General features: G+C 40.7%; 1 protein-coding gene across 2 annotated transcripts in view; it reads left to right on the top strand.

The window, feature by feature from the left end:
* The window catches only part of CNTN5 (contactin 5), a 607,120-nt gene that overhangs the window by 401,227 nt on the left and 182,185 nt on the right, over positions 1–23,708 (top strand). For both annotated transcript variants that reach the window (XM_089687252.1, XM_089687253.1), the window contains exon 13: positions 22,884–23,004. In XM_089687252.1, the coding sequence (XP_089543378.1) occupies positions 22,884–23,004 (121 nt within the window). The remainder of the gene's footprint in view (positions 1–22,883; positions 23,005–23,708) is intronic.

Genomic DNA, 23,708 nt, shown 5'->3' on the forward strand with positions numbered 1-23,708 from the left:
TACTGTATTTAAGTACAAGTTTTTGTGCCCAGACTTCAGCTTTAACATCAACTTGGATTCCACAATTGTTGGCTGGCACTCTTATTGCATCTTTGACATTTAGGCAATAGGAATTTGACTAAGCTTCTAATCCTTTCTCGCTCTTAAATAATAAAAAAAAAGAAAAGTTTTGTCTGAAGTTCTACTTTAACTAGTTGAAGTTTATAATGACCTCCTGGGTCTGCTTACCCTTAAGGCAACCCTGCACACATGTGCATTTTAGCAAAGTGTGTGATATATCATTTCAAATTGGACAAGTGCATGGAATATTTTGGAACCTGTAATGAGCGAGACAGAATGAATTTAATCATTGCAGTAAGTCACTTATAGTCCAAATGTGTAGGGATTTGCTGAAGGCACTTCAGGCAGTAAAAAATGAAATTATCTGCAAATGTTCAGCTTGTAAAAATATACATTTCACATAAACATTTCATTATTTTATCATACATTCAGATTTTACATCAGAGATAGGAATTGCTATTTATAAACTGGAATAGTGCTAACATATATTAATGCGCCAAATCATATTACAAAATGTACGAGCGGTGTCTTCGGTTATTATGTGCTGCAGAACTGTTTGTATTAAACTCTTCCAAATTTTTTTTTTCAAAGTAAAAACACAATCTTAATTTTGTAATAATAATGGAAATACTTTTTTTTTTCATGTAGTGCAACAAATGTCACACACGCATCCTTCGTAGTAACTGTGCTGCCTCTCATATGGTAACAGGAGCCTTGAGATTTCTAAAAGAGAGCAGGGCAATTTCTCTAAAGATAATTTGTTACCTAAAAAAACGCACACACACAATTCACTCATTAGATAACATAATGTTGTTGTACAACCTTTCTTTAAGATACATTTTGTAAATTTTGGATACAGTAAGGGAGTTTTTTTTTGCAGCCTGTGTCCAATTTGGGAGATTTCCTGTCACTTCCTGTGCCATAGCCAAAGCAGGACGTGGGAAGAAATTTCTCCAATGTGGGGGAATCCCTGATTGTCACCAGAACTAATCTCCCCATTGGTAGGTTTCCCCTCTATTCCTGTTCTGATGATAACCAAAAATGTGAGAGTTTCTTTCACTTTCACTCTTGGTAATATTGGTAAACAGGACAAATAGAGAGAGAGAATGAATCTAATGGGGGCACAGAAAGCAATAAAAACGTGACGTGTTCCAATCCCTCTCCAGTTTATCTAAAACTAAAAAGTTTTTTTTTTAGTTATAGTTGTCCCCTGCATCTCCAAAAAAAATAAAAAATAAAGGCACTATTAAAAACACGTGAAATGACAATTTAAAGAATCTGTATAAATCCTGTTATATTGCTATGTGCACTCTTTTTTTTCCCTTGATTTTTCTTTTTTTTATCACTGGGCCCTTGTCATTGAAGCCATTTCTGATAAGGGCAGTTGATTCCACTTCCCAGAATAGTTCTCAGTGGTTTTTCTAGAATTACTTTTTGCTTACATGTTGCCACAGTAAAGGCAACAAAAGCGGAAGGTCACTTTTAGATGCTTTGGCAACATGTAAACAAAACATAAGTAATCACAGTAGCTGTGGAAAGGATAATCCTTTTCCTCATGATCTTCTGAGATTTTGCAAAAGCTCATGAGATCTCGCAGTGTATTGAGGAGACCTCCCTGGAAGGCACTAGTGGCATAGCCTTCCCAGGGGGCATTGTTCCCCCGTGTCTCAACAAACCTTCCCAGGGGGCTATGTTCCCAGTGTCTCAACAAACCAGGAAGTGTAATTCAGGTGCATGTAAGTAACTTAAAGCGGAGTTCCACTCACTCTGTAAAAAAATAAGTCAGTAGCTACAAAAACTGTAGCTGCTGACTTTTAAAAAACAGCGACTCACCTGTCCCACGATCCCATGGTGCCCCTGCCACAGCCAGTTTCACCGGCCATCTTGTATTCCATCTTCAGTGTGGGCACCCGACTGTGACAGCTTGTGGCTTCACAGCCGGGGGCCCACTGCGCGTGCGCAAGTAGTGCTGAGCTTCCTGAATGGCCCCGTCGTCTTCTGGGACCTGTCACGCGTCCCACAAGACTTCGGGGAGGGAGGGTAGGAGGACAACATCCGTTTCCAATTGCCTAGGTGATCGCAGCGGAAGTGGGAGCTGTCAAATTTGGGTACCCGCTCCCCCCTGCTCCCCAAAGGTGCCAATCGTTAATGGGGAGCAGGGGACAGATCTTTAAAGCGGAACGTCCCCTTTTGGGTGGAACTCCGCATTAATAACTTTTTAATAACTTTTAGATTTCAAATATACTGTACTTTGCAGGTATCTTTGAACGTGCGTGCACAATGGATTTTAAATGTGTGTTGTGTGGGGGGATTCTTAAGTTTACCTTAAAGCAAAACATCTTAATCTAAGTTGTACAGTAAAGGATACAGGACTTTAGTCATAGGCCGTGGGTGTTTGGATACAGCAAAGAATTAGACCCTCTGTCAAGTTTGTAATGCTGTCTGTGTTACCATTGGAACTGGAAACCATTGTCACCAACACAAAAAGTGAAGAGAAATCGAAAAATGTAAGGTCTCATGCACACTGGTTTATTGCAAATGCTGTTCCTTCTGACCAGCTTTTAAAACTCATCTAAAAACTCAGAGTTTAGCAACATTTGGTGTTTAGGTGTTATTTATTTCATTGGCCAGAATTTTAATTTATTCTGGCCATTGAACTGAATAAATGCTGAAATGCTGAACACACCTAGCGCTTAGCCATGTTTAGGTGCATTCAACTTTTTTTGTAGTCAAAATTCCCTGTCCTGAACGTGATTTTAGGGCATTCAGAGAATGTCCTCTAAACTCCCATGCTATTAAACTGCTGTAAACGTCTATATGTGCATGGACACATAGGATAGCATAGAGGGGAGTCCAGGGGCCGGACACACAAAAACTCACAAAAACGTGCATTTAGGAGCAGCAGTGTATATGAAGCCTAAGAGTCATCCTCAGAACAAGAGGTAAGGGGAAATCTTTCAGTGGAGATACCTGTTCCATGGACAGCTGGCTAAGAGGAAAATTCCTTTCACTTTGGGAGTTCCTGTTGCGTCTCTGGGACAGGAAATGACCCAAACAAAGGCCCTTTGACATAGGCACGTAGAGTAAACCTATGGTCACTAAACTAATAAGGGGAATGTATGGCTGGCATGTGTTTTTGCACATACTTAGATGATTATGCACCCCCAAGGAGAAAATAAAGTTGTACCTCTTGTGTTGTCCTATTGGACAGTAAGGCCACTCATCATTCAGAGTCCAGGAGGGAAGGGTTAACCTCCCTGGCGGTATTCCCGAGTGTAGCTCGGGGTAATATTTCAGTACCAAAAGCGGTAACCCCGAGCTACACTTGGGAATACCATGCGGCGCTGTTCCGGCATGTGTTCTTCACTTACCTTACCCTGCGCTCCCACGATGTGTCTCCTGCAGCGTCCCCGGCCATCTCCTCCGGCCGATGCCGGCATCCGGCTTCTGTGTCCTGTCCCTGTGACATCGGGACGTATGGGCGCCGCCGCCGCCGGCGGCGGGAAATTTAAAAATTTTAAAAAATGTCATTTTTTTTTTTTTTCATTTTACACAGTAAAACATTGCTGTTTCAACCTATTTCACATACATATTGTCCCTAGTGCTTTGTCCTGCGCCCTGCCTGCATTTTGTCTGTTCTTTCTGCCTGGAAACTGAGAAATGTCCATGGCGTCCAAAAAGTTTCCCTTTAGGTCAAAAGCGGTTTAGATCAGCTAGAGAACAGCGATAGTAAATCAGAACCACTTACAGAATTGAGTGATAATGATTCGTGGGGGAAATTCGTCATCAGAAACTGAAAACGATTTTGCGACTGAGCTCAGCAATGTGCGAACTTGGCGCTCTATTTCACATTTCAGTGTTTTTGGTTTGATTATATTATTGAATTAAATTTTTTATTATTTTTATATTATTTTTATGATTATTTATTAAATTATAATTTATGATTTTGTGTTTCAAATTTTATCATACCCGGGATGTTTACTAGACTCTTGTTCGGACAGATTTCAGTGAGTTTTTCCTAAAAATTACAGCCTACAATAAAAAAAATACATATTTCCATGCAAAAAAATGGTACCGCTTTCAGCACCAAAAATCTGAAATAATCATACCGCCAGAGAGGTTAAGGTGGTGTATTGAAGATATATTTCTTGTGCTGAAGCAGGGGCAGACTGACAACTCATGGGGCCCCCGGGCAATAGGGGATCATGGGGTCCCTGTGTCCTTGCCCAAACTCAAAAAAGCCTATGAAAAAGGTACCAGGGACATCTCATGGGGCCCCCTACTGACCCTGGGCCCTCGGGTAGTGCCCTTGTTTCCAAATGGTCAGTCCGCCCCTGTGCTGAAGTTGAGATGTGCCTAACAGATTGCCCTAAAAATATATCCAGACATCTGCAGGTGCATGCTATACACTTCTGCTTTTAGTTTTTAAGGGCCAATCCACCCAAGTTTCTTGTTCTACACCATATTCCTTACCTTTTAACCCTGAAGGAGGGTCTCCAAACTTTCTAAGCAAAGGGCCAGTTTTCGGTTCTTCAGGCTTTAGACGGGGCAATACTGTGACCAGTGGTAGTAGAAAATGCCCTGGCATCAGTGCCCCATCATTGGTTTTAAAGGGGGAAATAGTACCCCATTGTCGGTATTAATGTAAAGAATAGTGCCTCATTGATGGTGTCAGTAGGGGGAATGGTGCCCCATCATTGGTATGATTTGATAGAATCGTGCCCCAAGGGCCAGATAAAGCAAGCAAATGGCCACTGCCCTAGAGGAACCCTTGCAATCATTTATAGGTTTTTAGGGAACCCTTCCAAAAAACAATATATTTGTGGTCTACGGTAAAAAAAATGTCCCTTACATTGCTGATCAGAACACCACCCTTACAGACAGCTAAAAAGATCAGTGGGTCCATGCAGCTGGCTTTTCCAAGTGTCTTTGACCTTGAACCTATGCAGACACCATAAAATGGGAGGTCAATCAGCTGTAGCTCAAGAAACACTTAACAACCTCTGAAGGAACCCTAGAGTTCCACATAACCCTGGTTGGGAATGATGTATCTACACATTTGCCATGCAGATTACAAGGGGGTAGGGAGGTACCACTCGTCCAATGCTGAAACGTACAAAGGGTGTGCAGTAACAATAACAGAGTCTGAACCAGTCAGCTCTTACTGTTGGAGTATCCAGACCATTTAAGAAACCAGGGACTGACTCAACCCCTGACTGAGCCCACCAAAAGTTTGAAGAGCAAACAAAATTAGCAATTTAGGCTCGCCTGGCCCTTTAAGTCATTTGGTGATGACAGATGTTATATGGCTGGGGCTGTAACAATGAGCATATGTTCAGTATATTTTTAAAAACTAATTTCTCTTCCACTTTTTTCAATGTAAATTTGAAGCCCTGGCATATTGCAGAGAAAAAAATAGTTTAATTGCTTTGCAAGCAATTGATTCAAAGCTGTAACCAATTTATCCTATTGAAAAGTTGTTGTTAAAATTATGTCTGGGTAATGATGATTTCACTGATCAAAATAAAAGAAATGCAGAGGGCGTGCTGTCACAATATTTCTGCTGTTGCTGAATAAAAATAAACTGCATTTATCATTGAATGATAAACAATTATTATAATGACTGTCATTCAGAATGCTCAGAGACTACTAGTATTTAAACCAGCGGGAAAGTAAGCTATACAGTGTTTAAAATAGCAAATTTGTCATCAATGACTAGAATGTGGAGGAAGAACAAAGTTTCTAGGGTTTTTTCTTTTGTTTTTCTTTTTATATTAGCTTACACACAAAAGTAGCTTTCTTTATACTGGATATTGGTCAAGTATATTGATAGACCATGCGCTGTATTATTTTCATTATTATAACTGTGCAGCTTTTGTTTGAAAAAAAATTAAAATTTTCCAGTGATTTGGTGCAAGTAATAATTTACTGTAATATTTTAGTGGTATGTTTATGTTTTTAAGTGGGGGTGGGGGTGTATATCTGCAGTAGTGCCTTCAGGCTTCAGAAGGTTTAAAACAAGCTTCAAGGATTGCTGAAGCCGCCAGCAGCTTACAGGTGAAACTCAAAAAATGTGAATATTGTACAATAGTTCATTTATTTCAGTAATGCAACTTAAAAGGTGAAACTAATATATGAGATAGACTCATTACATGCAAAGCAAGATAGTTCAAGCCGTAATTTGTCATAATCTTGATGATTATGGCTTACAGCTCATGAAAACCCCAAATCCACAATCTCAGAAAATTAGAATATTGTGAAAAGGTGCAATATTCTAGGCTCAAAGTGTCCCACTCTAATCAGCTAATTAAGCCATAACACCTGCAAAGGGTTCCTGAGCCTTTAAATGGTCTCTCAGTCTGGTTCAGTAGGAATCACAATGATGGGAAAGACTGCTGATCTGACAGTTGTGCAGAAAACCATCATTGACCCTCTCCATAAGGAGGGAAAGCCTCAAAAGGTAATTGCAAAAGAAGTTGGATGTTCCCAAAGTGCTGTATCAAAGCACATTAATAGAAAGTTATGTGGAAGGGAAAAGTATGGAAGAAAAAGGTGCACAAGCAGCAGGGATGACCGCAGCCTGGAGAAGATTGTCAGGAAAAGACCATTCAAAAGTGTTGGGGACTTTCACAAGGAGTGGACTGAGGCTGGAGTCAGTGCATCAAGAGCCACCACACACAGACGGATCCTGGACATGGGCTTCAAATGTCGTATTCCTCTTGTCAAGCCACTCCTGAACAACAAACAACGTCAGAAGGGTCTTACCTAGGCTAAAGAAAAACAGACCTGGTCTGTTGCTCAGTGGTCCAAAGTCCTCTTTTCTGATGAGAGCAACTTTTGCATCTCATTTGGAAACCAAGAACCCAGAGTATGGAGGAAGAATGGAGAGGCACACACTGCAAGATGCTTGAAGTCCAGTGTGAAGTTTCCACAGTCTGTGTTGATTTGGGGAGCCATTTCATCTGCTGGTGTTGGTCCACTGTGCTTCATTAAGTCCAGGGTCAATGCAGCCGTCTACCAGGAGATTTTGGAGCACTTCATGCTTCCTCCCGCAGACGAGCTTTATGGGGATGCTGACTTCATTTTCCAGCAGGACTTGGCACCTGCCCACACTGCCAAAAGCACTAAAACCTGGTTCAATGACCGTGGGATTACTGTGCTTGATTGGCCAGCAAACTCGCCTGACCTGAACCCCATAGAGAATCTATTGGGCATTACCAAGAGAAAGATGAGAGACATGAGGCCGAACAATGCAGAAGAGCTGAAGGCTGCTATTGAAGCATCCTGGTCTTCCATAACACCTCAGCAGTGCCACAGGCTGATAGCTTCCATGCCACGCCGCATTGAGGCAGTAATTGCTGCAAAAGGGGCCCAAACCAAGTACTGAGTACATATGCATGCTTATACTTTTCAGAGGTCCGATATTGTTCTATGTACAATCCTTGTTTTATTGATTGCATGTAATATTCTAATTTTCTGAGATTGTGGATTTGGGGTTTTCATGAGCTGTAAGCCATAATCATCACAATTATGACAAATCACGGCTTGAACTATCTTGCTTTGCATGTAATGAGTCTATCTCATATATTAGTTTCACCTTTTAAGTTGCATTACTGAAATACATGACCTTTTGCACGATATTCTAATTTTTCAAGTTTCACCTGTATATAACTACTTGCCCTCCTGAGGATGTCCCCCCCTTCCTGACCAGGCCATTTTTTGCGTTAAGGCGCTGCGTTACTTTAACTGACGATTGCACGGTCATGCAATGCTGTACCCAAATGAAATTTACATCCTTTTTTCCCACGAATTGAGCTTTCTTTCTTTCTCTTTTTCTTTCTTTCTTTCGCCTGTGCGGTTTTTATTTTTTGCGCTTTTAAAAAAAAGACAGACAATTTTGAGAAAAAAAAATATATTTTTGACATTTTGCTATTAAACATGTCCAGTAAAAAAAATGTTAAAAATCTAATTTTGTCATAAATTTAGGCCAAATTGTATTTTGCGACATGTCTTTGCTGAAAAAAATCCCAATACGTGTAAATTAATTGGTTTATGTGAAAGTTATAGCGTTTACAAATGGCGGTATATATACTGGAATTTTTATTTTTTTTACTAGTAATGGTGGCAATCAGCGACTTATAGCAGGACTGCAGAACTGCAGCAGGCATTCTGATACTGGGGGGGAACTGACTTGGTGTCACTGACATCCCCAGTAACACCAATACAGTGATCAGTACTAAAAAAAAAGCATTGACACTGTACTAATGGCACTGGGCAGAAAGGGGTTAACATGAGGAGCGATCAAAGGGTTAATTGTGCGCTGGGAGTGTTTTACTTGGGGGCGATGTGTTGTTGCTTCACTGTAAGCACACTGCTCTGGATGGCTGTGCTGTGTACAGCCATCCAGAGCAGTGTGCCCAAGCCAACAGAGAGAAGAACTGTTAGTAAAAATAGCAGCCCTCCTCCCTGTCAGAGATCCTCGGTAATCACCGAGCGCTGGCAGGTAATCACTGGCCAGGACCCGGTGATTGACAGCCATGGTCACGAATGGTGGCGCGGGTAGGGCACGTGCGTGGCTAGCGTGCACCCCTACCCGGAAATACAAAGTCATGTATATATACGTGATTTTGCGCACCTCTGATGCCCTGTAGTAGTATTTCTGCTATAGGTTGGTGGGGAAGCAGTTAAAGTGTTACTAAACCCAGGACCCTGCATTCACTATATCTGGTCTCCCACAGTACTCACAACATGGAAATGCAATTATATTAGTAAATATAAATTGCTAAATACCTTTTTTCATCAGCAGTCTTGTGACTTCTTTCAGTGTCCAGCAGAGCACTGGTTATAGCTTGTAGGAGGAGTTTTCATTCTGCTCTAGGAGGATGCAGAACCCCTGACCTTTGTCTGGACAGTGTTGATTGGCCCTGTTCTGATCACATGCACCCTCCCAAGAAGAAAAAACTCTAGCAATAGATGCCAAACTGAGCTTGTGCAGAGTGTCTCCACATCATATGTCTTATCAGGAGATAAGAGGGGGACACTGGAAGAAGGGGAGGATCAGAGAAGTCAGGATTAACCCATTAAGTTTCACAGTGAGTATAACAAGCATGCTTTACTGTATATAAAGACAGTTTTTTGGGGGTTTTTTTTGCTGTTTTGGGTTTAGTATCACTTTAAAGCTCCCTTTAGGATCTGTGTTGAACATTTACAAACTGGAGCTGCATGGTACTTTTAAAAGTTTCAACAAAGCTTGCTGAAAGCTCTGCAAATGCTCTGCCAAAGCTTGCTTTTCACATTGCTTTTATACAAGTGGAAACCCATTTACGTTTCTGCAGTGTCGAGAAATGTAATCCTGTTTAAATAGTTTCTGCTTTTAATTTAACCAAATCCCACCTGGCCTATTGTAATATTTCATCATTACGAGTGGACATCATATGGTTGCGTCCACCAGATGACTGATTATTGTCCAGGCATGCTGTCGGTACCATGTGATCGCTGTGACCAATCACAGCAGATAACATGACAATTTAAAACAATGATTCTCTTCCTTTTATGCCATTCATTGCTTACAATTGTGTTGCTAGCTGTGATTGATCACAATGATCAAATGGTACAGAGGACAAATCACAGCCCATCTGTACCATGTGATTAGCTGTAACCAACCACAGCTACTCACAACAAAACATACTTCGTTATCAGTTTCATTCAGTAAAAATGGTTGTTTATACCAGTGAAATTCACTGGTTTAAGCAATCATAATGTGTAAACAAAATCCTGATCAGTTGTCCAGAGTAGTACAGTGATATTAAACACTGTATTTCTCTTGTCACAGGGGTAAAACAAATCATAAAAAATTAAAACAAATGTTCAGTTAAATTATTATTATTTTTACATATTGTCACCAACCAGTGTCCCTGATCAACACCACACCAGTTATATGATGATGCTGTACTGCATTGGTGACAGTATGTAAATAAAAAATGTGAAACAAATAATTTTTTAACTTCTCCATTTTCCCAAAAAAGTATGCAAATAACTACAACTTCAAAGAACTTGCCATGCCTCTTACTAAATACTTTGGACTACCTACTTTCCAAAAAACGGTCATTTGGGGGATACTGTCCTGACTTTTTATGGATTCAAGAAATGAGATAAGTACATCAGGATTTATTGATTTTCAGATATATACCATCATTTGTGGACTCTATAACTTTCCTACAGACTAAATAATAAACACTGATTTGGGTTATTTGCACCAGAGGAATGTAGCAGAATACAATTTGGCCTACATTTTTGAAGAAAGATTATTTATTTGCAAAATTTTTTAACAGAAACACAGAAAAACAAATTTTTTTCAAAATGTGCAGTCTTTTTTTTATTTATTTATAAAAAAAAAAATTAAAAACCTAGTGATGATTAAATACCACCAAAAGTATGAAAAATGTACGAAAAAAAATACAAAAAATGTATTATGGGTGAAGTGATGCATGACAGCGCAATTGTAACAGCACTGAAAGCTGAAAATTGGCTTGGGAAGGAGGGGGGTAAAAGTGCCTGGTAATGAAGTGGTTAACCTCCTCGGCAGTATGATTCTTTCCGATTTTTTGTGCTGAAAGCGGTACCATTTTTTTGCATGGAAATATGTAGTTTTTTATTGTAGGCCTGTCATTTTTAGGAATAACTCACTGAAATCTGTACGAACAAGAGTCTGATAAAATTTGAAACACGAAATCATAAATTATAATTTAATAAATAATCATAAAAAATAATAATATAATAATAATAAATTTAATTCAATAATATAATCAAACCAAAAACACCGAAATTTGCAATACAGAGGCAAATTCGCACATCGCTGAGCAAAGTCGCAAAATCATTTTCAGTGTCTGATGACGAATTTCCCCCACGAATCATTATCACTCAATTCTGCAAGTGGTTCTGATTTACTATCGCTGTTCTAAAACCGCTTTTGACATAAAGGGACGCTTTTTGGACGCCATAGACTTTTCTCAGTTTCCAGGCAGAAAGAACAGTCAAAATGCAGGCAGGGCACAGGACAAAGCAGTAGGGACAAAATATATGTGAAATACATTTTTTAAAAATTTCAAATTTCCCGCCGGTTCCGGTGCCCGTACGTCCCGACGTCACAGGGACCGGAACACAGAAGCCGGATGCCGGCATCAGCTGGAGGAGATGACCCGGGACGCTGCAGGGGACACATTGCGGGAGTGAAGGACAAGGTAAGTGCTGCAGGGACCCCCAGAGCAACGCCGCATGGTAAGCCCGAATGTAGCTCGGGGTTACCGCACTTGGTATAGAAATTTTACCCAGAGCTACACTCGGGATTACCGCTAAGGAGGTTAATCACACTTGGCAATACCAGGTGTATCCTATCTAATGGCTAAGTTCACACTAGCTTTGTCAGCAGGTGTCAGACAGGCTTTTGGGAAGCATTTTTAACGCTTCTCAAACGCCTATGAAAATTCTACAGTGTTGTTCACACTGAAGCGTTAGCGTTGCGTAGCATTGCATTGTGGCAAAACTGATGCCTCATGTCGAGTCAGGAGGAGTTGAAGCCTCTCATTCAAGTCTACGGCGCTGCTCCTCAAATGCCTGGCAGGCATTTGCGAGGCAATCGGATCGTTAATACCATTTAATTCATTATAGGCATTTGTGGTACGGTTTTAACGCTTGCCAAACTTGTATCATACGCCACAAAACCGCACAGAGGGCATTTGGGGAGCGTTAAAACGCTTCTCAAACGCCTGTCTAACACTTGTCAAATGCTATAGGGGCATTTGGCAAGAGTTAGAAATAAGTCCTTAGGGTTCCAACACTTACTCAATTCATCTGCTACGTTGGCCCCCTTTCCCGCATGCTACCTAGTGTGATCTGTGCTTAAAGTGGATCTGAACTCAAAAAGTGAAGATGTATTTATTTTATACAGAATACCCAGAAATGTTAATTATGCCTGAGCTGTATCCTTAAAATGTACCCTTTCCGGTGTAGTCTCATAGTTGTATATCTGCAGCATTAAGGTTCTTGTGGCAGGTCTTGCTGGCCCTTCTGAAATGTGATCCTCAGTAAAACCACCGCTCAACCGCCTATTTTTGCCAATGATTTTAGCCTACAGACGAAGCTGGTAACTGCTTGCCTTATTTTGGCCACATCTTCCACTTTAAAAATAGAAGGCTTTTTTAAGACTATTTGAACTGTACAATTTTTGCTAGCTCAAGAACATAAAAATTAACAAAATACCCAGGTTAGTTCCAGTGTCCACGCATTGGCTAGATTGCCTGGCCTTGGGTCATAAAAAATATCTAGTTTCAGAAGCTGGAGTCATCAAACCTTTCAACTCTTCTTTTGATATTCTTTTTATAAATATGTGGATTTAACAGTGCATGAGTGACTTATTGCGCCTACTGATATATCTCGAAATATTTCCAGCTGAGGACCATGAAAGGGGCCACGAAAAAGTCATTTTGTTTGTGTTCCAAAATGTGATTTCAATCTGGTCTTCATTACTAGACACAAGAGAAAACATTCTGTACGGGTGAAAGAGACAGAAAGACTAGATAAAAGAAGTAGGAACTATTTCTAGCCCTAGAGACAGAAGATTGGTTCCCAAGAACCTAAGGAACGAGCAAACAAATTCTTTTTATAGCTTACTACCTTTACAAGGAGGAAGGTGAATGCGTTTATACAAAGTCAGATTGGAGTGATTACTCAGCAGTAGAGAAATGTTTAATTATAGGGAAAAGCTGACAACAATTGTGTGCATTCTGAGTAGCCTTTTCAAATCAACGTGGTGCAGACATGTCCCAAGACTGGGGAGCACATTATAATTGCTGCTAATGTCACCTTTTATTCAACCCACCAGAATTTAAGGCATTGGATGAACTGTAATGTTCTTGTCTAATCTCATCAGCAATTCTTGATTTTGGTTCGGGTTCTTGATTGCTGAAAATTATGTGCATGACATTCACCATGGCTTTTTTTCATTACCTATTTTTTTATGTTTCAGTAAAAGTGAAAGTTATTAGGCAACTGTCAATCTTAGAAATTCAGGCATTGTAACATTTTTTTTTTTTGCATTTTCGGCCAGGGCTAAAATATTTTCTTCATCAAGTGGTATTTTAAATGACAAATGAAAAAAGGTCAAGGGTTTTGGCTTTGGAAGAATGAGTAGCTCAGAAATCTCATTTTGTGTGTGAGAAAGCTGCTATATATTGGGAATGATAGGCACCTTGTAAATATGGAGGTATTAGATGTTAAAGCGTAATTTCAGACACAATGTTTTCTTCTTGTTTCAGAAAAGTCTGGGAAAGTGCTAAAACTTCTGCCAGGTTTTTACTACTGGCTGTGTCCCTTTTGTGTAGGATTTCTATCACTTAGGGCTCATTCACATTAGCAGTGCCCTCTGAATGGCATTTGACAGGCAGCAAGAAGGCATTGTATTCTCCTCCTCGCTGCACGCTTTAACCCCTTGAAGCCCACACTAGCATGCCACAACAGTGTGCATTCCATGCAGTTGCAGGGTACTTACAGAGCGGCCACATTAACTACGCCTGCCAAAAGCAAACGGGGGTATAATTTACAGCATGTGTACACCCCTGGCCTCTGCCTCTTCAGTTAAAGGGGGTAGTGGCTAAGGGGTGATAAACCTACTCTTAACTGTAGAGTTTTACCACAGTCTGCCGATTAACTTCAGTACAACTAACCTGTCAAGTTTTTTTCATATGTTCACTGCCGCTGGCTATAGCTGGCAGCAGGGCTGGGACACGGGTTGGGTGGGAGCTGCAGCATGGTTTACTGTAGGGATGGGGGAGCTTTCCTTCTGTTACAAGCTGACAGGAGTAGTGATAATGGCATCACCATTCCTGTCAGCCCAGTACTGGGAGCAGTGAGGAGAAGAGGAAAGAGCCGGGACAGGGTGCAGGCTGTGTTCTCACTGTTCCTCCTCTTTCCTGCCAGTGCAGTGCTCCTGTATTAACAAGCAGGTGGCGGTATTCACAGACACACAGGAACTGTACCAGTAGGAAGGAGGAGGGGGAGAGAGAGCACAGCCCGCACCGCCGAGCGCAGAAGTGTCCTCGAAAGATCCAGGAGTGGAGAGCCATCAACACAAGCAGGTGTCCACTGTTACAACTGAGCTGCACAGTGACTTTGACAAGCGAGTGACTGTTAGGTATAGGATCCTATAAACTTGCACATCATGATTGGGGAGATGCACTTTAGCAACTTTGCCCTGGATGCTGGATGACATTGTCCCGGCACTGGCTGGCAGCAGTGATCATTGTATTCTGATGGCAGGGAAACCATCCACTTTCAAAATACAACAGCTCATGTGAGGGATACCTCCATCAACACAGACTGTGTTGATCAGGGAGTAGAGCCATTTTCTTTCATTCAACCCATGGATGAAGGAAAGAAAATTGCATAATGTATGGACAGCCTTACTGTCTCAGTGAACACAGTTACAGGGACAGGAAATTAGTAAAATCTTTTGTTGGTGCAAAGGCGACAATCACATTTTTAAAGCTGGAGCTCACTCTTTTTATATGTTTTTGTGACTTGGTACCTTCTTCCCCCTCACTGCAACTTTTTTAAAAAAAACCTTATTGTTTTGATTACATACTACCTATTTTATATCTGGTAAAGCCATCACTGGGTCCCTGTGCTTCTCTATACAATTCATTAATCATAGCTGATGGGATTGGCCAGCAGGGTGCTGTTCATAGCTTTCTAAAAAAATCACATCACCAGTATGTAAGGGAGGATGAGACAAGAAGGCGCTTGTCCAGCAGCTGCAGGAAAGCACGGTGGAATGCAGGCTGTCCAGGTGAATGCAAAACCAGACGTTACATGGGCATGGAACGGTGATGCGTTTCAGAGCATGAGCGGAGCTCCTTCTTCCAGACCGATCGGTTATGCGTTCCTCTGGTCAGCGTGCGCTCCAGTGTGCGTTCCTGCGGCCCCAGAAGAGCGGCGGCCTTCTTTGTCATCCCATCCTCAGCTCCCCCTGCAGCTGCTGGTCAGCACAGCCAGTTCTCGCATGGGGGATAGAGCCCCCGCATCATGACAGATTACACTGAGCTTGTATTCACTGCCACTTTGTAAGTGTTTTTAACCGTTGTCATTAAAGTGATTTTGGATATACTGCACTTAGAAGTGCCTTCTTGTCTCATCCTCCCTTACATACAGAGTCTGCTTCAACTCCTAGAAGTGCTGCCCAGTGCTTGTGTTCCAGTTCCTCATCCATTATTGGCTGACATTCCTCCATTGATGCGCCCTACATACATCTCCCTGCTTCAGTATGCAACTCAAGAGCCCTTAGCCCAATGCAAAAAGTGGGCCGGCTCTTGAGAGGATTTATACAAATATCAAAATGCCTTGATGAGCGGATGTCAGTTTGGAAGTGTGGATGTTCCTGTACAGGCTGCATTTGCGTGCAAATTGTCCTAGGTAATGCCCACATGTGATGCTGAGCCTCAATGAATTATTGAGATGCAATTCAATGAATGAAAAGGGTGGGCTGGATGATGTTGGATGTCCACCTGCCAGGAAATGAAGTCGGTTCTACAGGCAGACCCTGGGAGTATGAACAAGGTAGGTTCTGTAGGTTTCTTCTTAAGTTGAATTTGTATATAACTTTGAACAGGTACATTTTTAGGTATAACTCCAACAAATTATTTTTAAGTTTTGTATAGCATAGGGAAGGCCATGCACTTATGTGGGATTGTTGTCAAGTCCTCCGGACAGTAGGTAGCAACATGCAGTGAGCATCAAGATGGCCGCCCAGCGGTTTCAGGGACCAGTGTGAATTCACGAAGCCTTCATTCTTAAGTATCAGTCGTATGTAATTCAGAGGTTTGTAACTCAGGGACTGCCTGTTTTAGATTTGTTCAAGCTTCTATTGAACACTATGCATTAGATGTACAGTGTGCAAATGACGCTGCAGCAATTCAGCTTCTAAAGACTTGTTACATTATATTGTTACATAAATGTTCGTTCAAAATCATTTTGGAAATTACTTTTGACAGTTGTGCTTGCTTTCTGTGCCATATGTTCACATAGCTCTTGTAGAGATTGGTAGGTTCTGTCTGTAGTGGTTTTCTGTTAGTCAAAGAAGTCTGCATTGTTGCTGAATTACTGCAGAGAGAAAATCTGTGATAATAAATATGAGAATAAACTGCAAAGACTACCAAATGAAGAAAGGCTAATTTCTTTATAACCCTGGAATACAATATTCCTGGATTGTTGTAGCTACCATGCCTTGGTTTCTGGTGGACGTGCCTAGGAAAAGATTGCTGTGAGCAGTAGACTCTTGGCCAATTAGAAGTTTGAGGTTGGCAAAAAGGAAATAAAGGGAATGGGTCAGAGTTTTTGAGGGGTCCATTGAACAGTTCCTTCTATAACAAGTAATATCCATAGCAGCATGTAATCTAGTTTTCCTGGCAAAAATCCTTGCTGACTTTTGAGGAGTCTGGAGTGTGCCATGTGAATTTGAGGCGTCTTTAGATGTTTTGATGAGTTCTGTAAGGTGATGAATGAATGTCACTGAAGTGATAGTCAGTTCAGACATTTCAGTCTGCTCCCCTGCTGAGTAATAGACAGGTAATAATGATAAAGCTAAGTAAATGTGAATTTCTGTTTTACATCTGTTACTATGACTCAGGTTATTCTTGTTGCTATTCCTAAGCATGGAAATTTAGTCTAGTCTAGACCAATGGGATACAGGGCACCTATGTGAGAGATGAGGCCTGGGATCCTAGAAGCCTGTTAGTAACACATACTACAAGTAAAACTATGGTCTTTCACAGGGGCGGACTGACAACTCATGGGGCCCCCAGGCAATAGGGGATCATGGGGATTTTTTTTTATTATCAAAGGAAAACTGGCCCAAAATAGTAAAAAAAAAAAAATTAATTTAGCTGTGTGTTTCTTGTTACTACCATGAACTACCACCAAAGAACAACCCAAAATAAATTCTGCAACTCTTGATAATCGCAGCTCTACCATATATATGTATGTTATTTGCTGTTTGTACCCATAGTACAGCCCAGAAAAAATAGTGCGCATTTTGTTTTTGTATTTTTTTTTTTACCTAAAACACACTGACACTGGCACCTAAAACACACTGACACTGGCATTGACACTAACTGACACTGATACCAATTTTTTTTAAATCCTGACCTTTGACCCTGATCTTTGATCTTTACCTTTGACCCTGACCTTGACCCAAACACTAACCCTGGCACTGAACTAGATCAAAACTTGATCTAGGTATTTTTGTTTATTTTTCTTTTATTTTTTAATGTTTATTTATTTATTTATTTTTTTACAAAATGTTTTTCTCTCTATGCCAGGAGTAAGAGAGATACAATGTATCTCTTTTCTCCAGTCATAGAGGGAGAAAAAAGCAAGGGGGCCGGCTGTACAGTGACTGATCACTGTGATAGCCAATCAGAGGCTATCGCAGCGATCATGTGACCCGGAATCGGGAGTCCCGGGTCCCAATCGTTAAAACGGGACCCGGGGCTCTCAGTGACACCGCGTTCTTTGTGCTGGGAGCATGCCGAGTGGCGCGCTCCCAGCAGAAAGACAAGTGCGCAAATATGCAACCCCACGTAAAAAAGCCCAGTTCCGTGAGGCCGCATATTAGTGTGACGTCGGCATCAAGGGGTTAAAGTATAATTTCACCCCTTCCCTGTCCCACTGTACCAGTGTCCCGAAATCCCCCACTGTCAGGGATACTGCTAGTCTGGTGAACTTACGCTTTAAGGGGGGGATATGATCACAATATACAAATCTTTAAATGCTAACTTTAATATTTGGAGGAAACTATTAAATCTAAGGTCCTAACACAGACATGTGACTACACAATGAAGGACGAGAACCTATTCAGTCTTAAACTGCGTAAGAGATTCTTTACTGTTAGAGTGGTAAAGATGTGGAACTCCCTTCCACAATTGATGGTGTCAGCAGAGAGTATAGATAAATTAAAAACATTGTTTAGATGTGTTTCTTAATGTACACAATGTACAGGAATATTGAAAATGGTAGCGACACAAACACATTCACATGAACTGAATGGACTGTTGTCTTTATTCAATGGACTGTTGTCTTTATTCAGTGGAATGTTGTCTTTATGTAAGATTTAAATTCCAGAACTCTGTATCTTCAGAAAAAGAATTTCCTATCAGGTATTTTTTAGTAGATTCACCTTGGATGGTCTTTGTATGCTTTGTGCTAAAGTTTACTTGTAAAATACTGTATTTATAATTTATAAGGAACTAATCTGTTATTTTGCAACAAAGCCAGCATTGTTATAGTTGCTAATTCTCATGGTAAAAATTAAAAACCTAAACAGTGAGCTGGAAAAAAATCACACAATTAAGAGTTTGGTTTCTTACACATGAGACAATCAAAAGGCCGTAGAAAGGGTTGTTTTTTTTTTTCATTATTTCAGCTTGTGTTTTACTTGAGATCTTTTATTAGTCTATGGCATACCTGTAAAGCAGTTCTACACTTGAGAAGATTGACAACGCTCTGAGTGTTCTGGCAATGTGGAGCCATCTCACCTGCATGTTCTTGACCTCCCTGGTGGTATGATTATTTCAGATTTTTGGTGCTGAAAGCGGTACCATTATTCTGCATGGAAATATGTAGTTTTTTTTATTGTAGGCCTGTAATTTTTAGGAATAACTCACTGAAATCTGTCCGAACAAGAGTCTAGTAAACATTCCGGATATGATAAAACTTGAAACACGAAATCATAAATTATAATTTAATAAATAATCATAAAAATAATAATATAATAAATTTAATTCAATAATATAATCAAACGAAAACACTGAAATTTGAAATATAGCGCCAAGTTCGCACATTGCTGAGCAAATTCGCAAAATCGTTTTCAGTGTCTAATGACGAATTTCCCCACAAATCATTATCACTCAATTCTGCAAGTGGTTCTGATTTACTATCGCTGTACTCTAGCTGGTCTAAAACCGATTTTGACCTAAAGGGATGCTTTTTGGACGCCATGGACCTTTCCCAGTTTCCAGGCAGAGAGAACAGTCAAAATGCAGGCAGGGCACAGGACAAAGCAGTAGGGACAAAATGTATGTGAAATGCTTTGAAACAGCAATGTTTTGCTATGTAATAATCATTTTTAAAAAATGACATTTTTTAAAAATTTCAAATTTGCCGCAAGTTCCGGTCCCCGTACGTCCTGACGTCACAGGGACAGGAACAATGAAGCTGGATGCCGGCATCGGCCGGAGGAGATGGCCGGGGACGCTGCAGGGGACACATCGCGGGAGTGAAGGACAAGGTAAGCTCTGCAGGGAATCCCTGAGCAACGCCGCATGGTAAGCCCGAGTGTAGCTCGGGGTTACCGCTTGTGGTACTGAAATTTTACCCCGAGCTACATTCGGGAATACCGCCAGGGAGGTTAATCTGTGGACTGAACGCAGAATTAGTTGTATATAAAAATGGAACACGCTAGGGTTGATTTACTGGAACACGCTGGGGTTGATTTACTAGCTGCAAATAGACTGTTCACTTTGAAAGGGAAGTTGCATTTTGCATGGGAATTTTCCCCAGATCTTAGTGAATGCAGTGAAGCTTTGCTGATATCCATCATCCAATCATGTGCAAGCAAAATTATATATTTTTTTCCTGTGAATGTGATGGTGTTTTCTATGCAAATTGAAATTTCACCACATTCACTAAGCTCTGGGGAAACTTCCTTTGCAAAGTGAACAGCCTATTTACCTGTTCATTCTGGGACTTCTTTAGTAAAGGCATATAGACCAATTACTTTAAAAGTGAAGTTGCACTTTGCCAGGGAATTATCACCAGAGCTTAGTGACTGAGGTTAAAGTTGTAATAAACTCTTATTTTTAGCCTATACTAAAGCTTACCTGTAGGTAAAAAGAATATCTCCTAAATGTGCACCGTTTAGAAGATATTCTCTTTTCTTTAGAGCCGATGCATGAGCTTTGAAAGAACAGCTTTCCCATGCCATTCCTTCAGAGTACTGTGTCATGGCTCGGGACTCCCGTATGCATGGGCAGGAGTGACGTCATCGCGGCCCAGCCTGTCAGACGACCAGAGCTTGCGTACCCAGAAGGAAGACCAAGGGAAGATGGAAGCCTCTGCAGTGGTGACAGTGCAGTGCTGGAGGGCTTCATTTTAAGGTAAATCCTATATAATGTGCTAGTATGAAATGCATAATAGCACATTATGACATTACCTTGCAGGGGACTTTTTTCCTGTGGTTTACTACCGCTTTAAGCTCTGCTGACTTCCAACATTTAATCATGTGCAGGCAAAAATGCAGTTTTTATTTTTCATTGCATGTGATTGGTTATTTTTTTGCACAGTGAAATTGAACCACGTTCACCAAGTTCTAGGGAAAACACTTTTACAAGAGTGGAAATTTAACAATTTGGAAGATGTGGAAAATTAACAAGCTGTTTGCCTTTGTAATTCAAAAACTTCAAATCCTGAAGGGCTTGTTTGAAAGATAATTTGTAGGGTATCAAAACTCACAACTGAAAATTAAATGGTAGAATGCCCTTTATTAATACTGCAGTTACTATGTTTTTGTTCTGGAATAATGCTATTGCAGTAATTACACCTGGTAATCCTGTAGTAATAGCCATCAGCGGACTTCTGGTCATAGGATGACAAGACTCACTCAGTTTGGCCCTATACAGGAGTAGAGTGGTCATGCTATGGCATACACTTTGGAGGAAAACTGTGCTGATGTGACAGACGAGTCTGTACAAACTAGTTATGTCTACAGATACGCCCACCGCTCTTGTGATTGACTGGCAGCAGATTGGTTGCACATTGACCATTAGCCTGTTATTGCTGGGCTGGCATATCATTGCTGTAAGACGTGCACTCCTGTCTAGGATGCATATGGACAAACAGCAAGAAGCTTCTGAGAGCTCCAGAAAAGAACACTCCACACAAAAAGCTGATTCAAAAAGTAATCATGGTAGAAATAAAACAGTAATCAACCATAACCTATTATACTCTGTTGTGCTGGCTGTCCATTGTCTGGCCATAGGCCTGCTTTTTCTGTTAGTGGCCTTTTTCTTTAAAGTGTATCAAACCCCAAAATAAAAAAATAGTATATTGCAGTCTACCAGCCCTTGATGTGGATGCATTAGGGGTTTTTTTGTTTTTGTTTTAATCTTTTTTCCTTTATTTTCACCAGGTGATCCTGTGAATAACACACTTTCTGTCCCTTCATGTCCACACTCATTTCTTTATTGTATCTATGGAGGGAGCCATGATTGTCACATATGTTTTTCTTCATCTTCAGTACATGGTGGATTGACATGAGTGGCATTTATGGCAAGATCAACGGGTATCTTCTGTACTTGCTGGAAATGTTCTTAGCCTGAAAAAAAAGAAAATTGGTGTAGCCACTTTATCAAAGGACTGGTAACCTGCAATGTGTTACATTTTTTGTTTGTTTTTGGTTTGTGGTTTTAATATATTTTAACAAATAAAGTATACATACATAAAAAGACAGGGAGAGACAGCAAAATAAAGATTTAGAGTATTTACACATACCTTCCAATGCAAATGTAAATGCACTTTGTTGTGAAGACATTTCTGGCGTTCAACTCAAGTTGTATACATGTAGGCCATGTTGGTCCATCTAAACCTGTCAAAAGGCTCCTAATGTCAGCTTCCCCCCAGTTCTGTTCGGTTTACAGGATGCTACCACCTCCTATAATCATTCATTATCTATCCTTAATAACATCATGAATGCTGGTGGTAATATATGGATTTTGTACACTTTTTAAATATACACTTATTTTGTCTTATTTGGATAATTTATTGGGTATTTCCTTGGTTTTCGTGGTCGCTCCTAAGGTGTGTGTTATGCCTATATGTAGCCATGATTAAGACCTTAAAAGGCCGAAACGCGTTGGTATACTATTGGCTGTATTTCACTGTCTGCAAGTAAGAATAACCACTTTGCTGTTATATACCGATATGCTTGCAGTTCTTCATGGATTGTACCACTGCTGGACACCCTGAGCTCAGTATCGCAAAAAGTGAATCAACCCTTTCAGCTAGTATAATAACAAAACATCTTGCCACACACCAATATGAAAATTAAAACTGACCCTGCAGTGGGAGTACCTACATTGAAAACTGATGAGTGGAAGAGGAGGAAGCATTGGTGGCCTTAGAGCAGGGGTCTCCAAACTTTCTAAACAAAGTGTTACAGTCCTTCAGACTTTAGGGGGCCCAGACTGCAGGAGTAGATAATGCCTCAGACTTGGCAGTCAGTTACGTTTGAACTGCGGTCAATAGAAATAGTGCCCCATCATTTGTATTAGTGGGAGGAATAGTGTCCCATGGTTGGTGGTAGTGGGGGGAATTGTGCCCTATCACTGGTGTAAATAAGAGAAGTGCCACAAGGGCCGGAAACAGGCAAGTAAAGGGTTGCAGTTTGGAAACCACTGTCTTAGAGGATGGAGAGATTTTCATTAAAAGCCCACAAACAAATTTGGCCATGGCACCAAAGCTGCCAAACCTGCTTTGAAAGGTATTGTCACCCTCCCTTAGCAGCAATATAGCACACTAGGCATTGGCAGATCACTAACATATGAGCATTGCTAAAGTAATGTGTTTCCACAATATATATGTAACTATGTATGTGTTTCAGCTGTCAATGTTTCAGTTGGGCTTTGCGTTAAATGTTGATTTTTAGCCTGTTTTTTGTGCTTCTATTATGCATATTTAGATTTCTAATGTACTTAATTGGACATTCATTTCTTTTGCAGCAAGCCTCGTCTGCAGATTTAATGATTAGGAACATTCTACTGGTGCATGCTGGAAGATATGGCTGCAGGGTGCAGACCACGGCTGACAGTATATCAGATGAGGCAGAACTGCTTGTTAGGGGTGAGTATGTGAACACCGTCCAATTGATTTATTGCCTAGTCGTTCTGGCACTGGGCTCTGGTGCTCAGAACATTGCAGGTGTCTCCATCTTCCACGTCCAACACTGCAGTGTTTAAAATTAGCAGAAAATAAAGATTAGCACTTTTAAATGTCACAAATGCCAGGCGTCTGATGCAAATTATCTATATGATGAACAGTAATTACATTTTCATGCTCAATTGTGGGTCAGCCACGATGACTAATGAACCAGTGCTGTGCAAACCAGTGTACTAGATGAGCAGAATGTTCTCCTTTCCTAGCAGCTGTGTGGTAAGATGTATGGGAATGTGTACTGTATCAGATGGGTACCTCATTCTACAGCTGGGGCAAAACTGACATCAAGTTCTCTATTCAGGAACTGTGTGAGCTTTTCAAGTCTATGGGATATTGCTATGTATGTGTCCTTCCCTATATCAATAACATTTCCTCAATTTGTAAAAGTGCAGCCATAGGCTGATATTCTAATGACGATAGATAGATAGATAGATAGATAGATAGATAGATAGATAGATAGACAGGGCCAGGACAAGGGTTGGGAAAGAGGGACAGCTGCCCTAGGCACAAAGGTGCAAGGGGGCAGAGAGTTGACGCAGGGCATTAAACCCATTCTATGGCATGCTGGGTGGAGAGATAGATAGATAGATAGATAAATAGATTTCTATAAC

This window comes from Staurois parvus, unplaced genomic scaffold, assembly GCF_062004578.1.
Source record: "Staurois parvus isolate SC_StPar_1 unplaced genomic scaffold, SC_StPar_1.0 ptg000422l, whole genome shotgun sequence".
Taxonomy (NCBI): Eukaryota; Metazoa; Chordata; class Amphibia; order Anura; family Ranidae; genus Staurois; species Staurois parvus.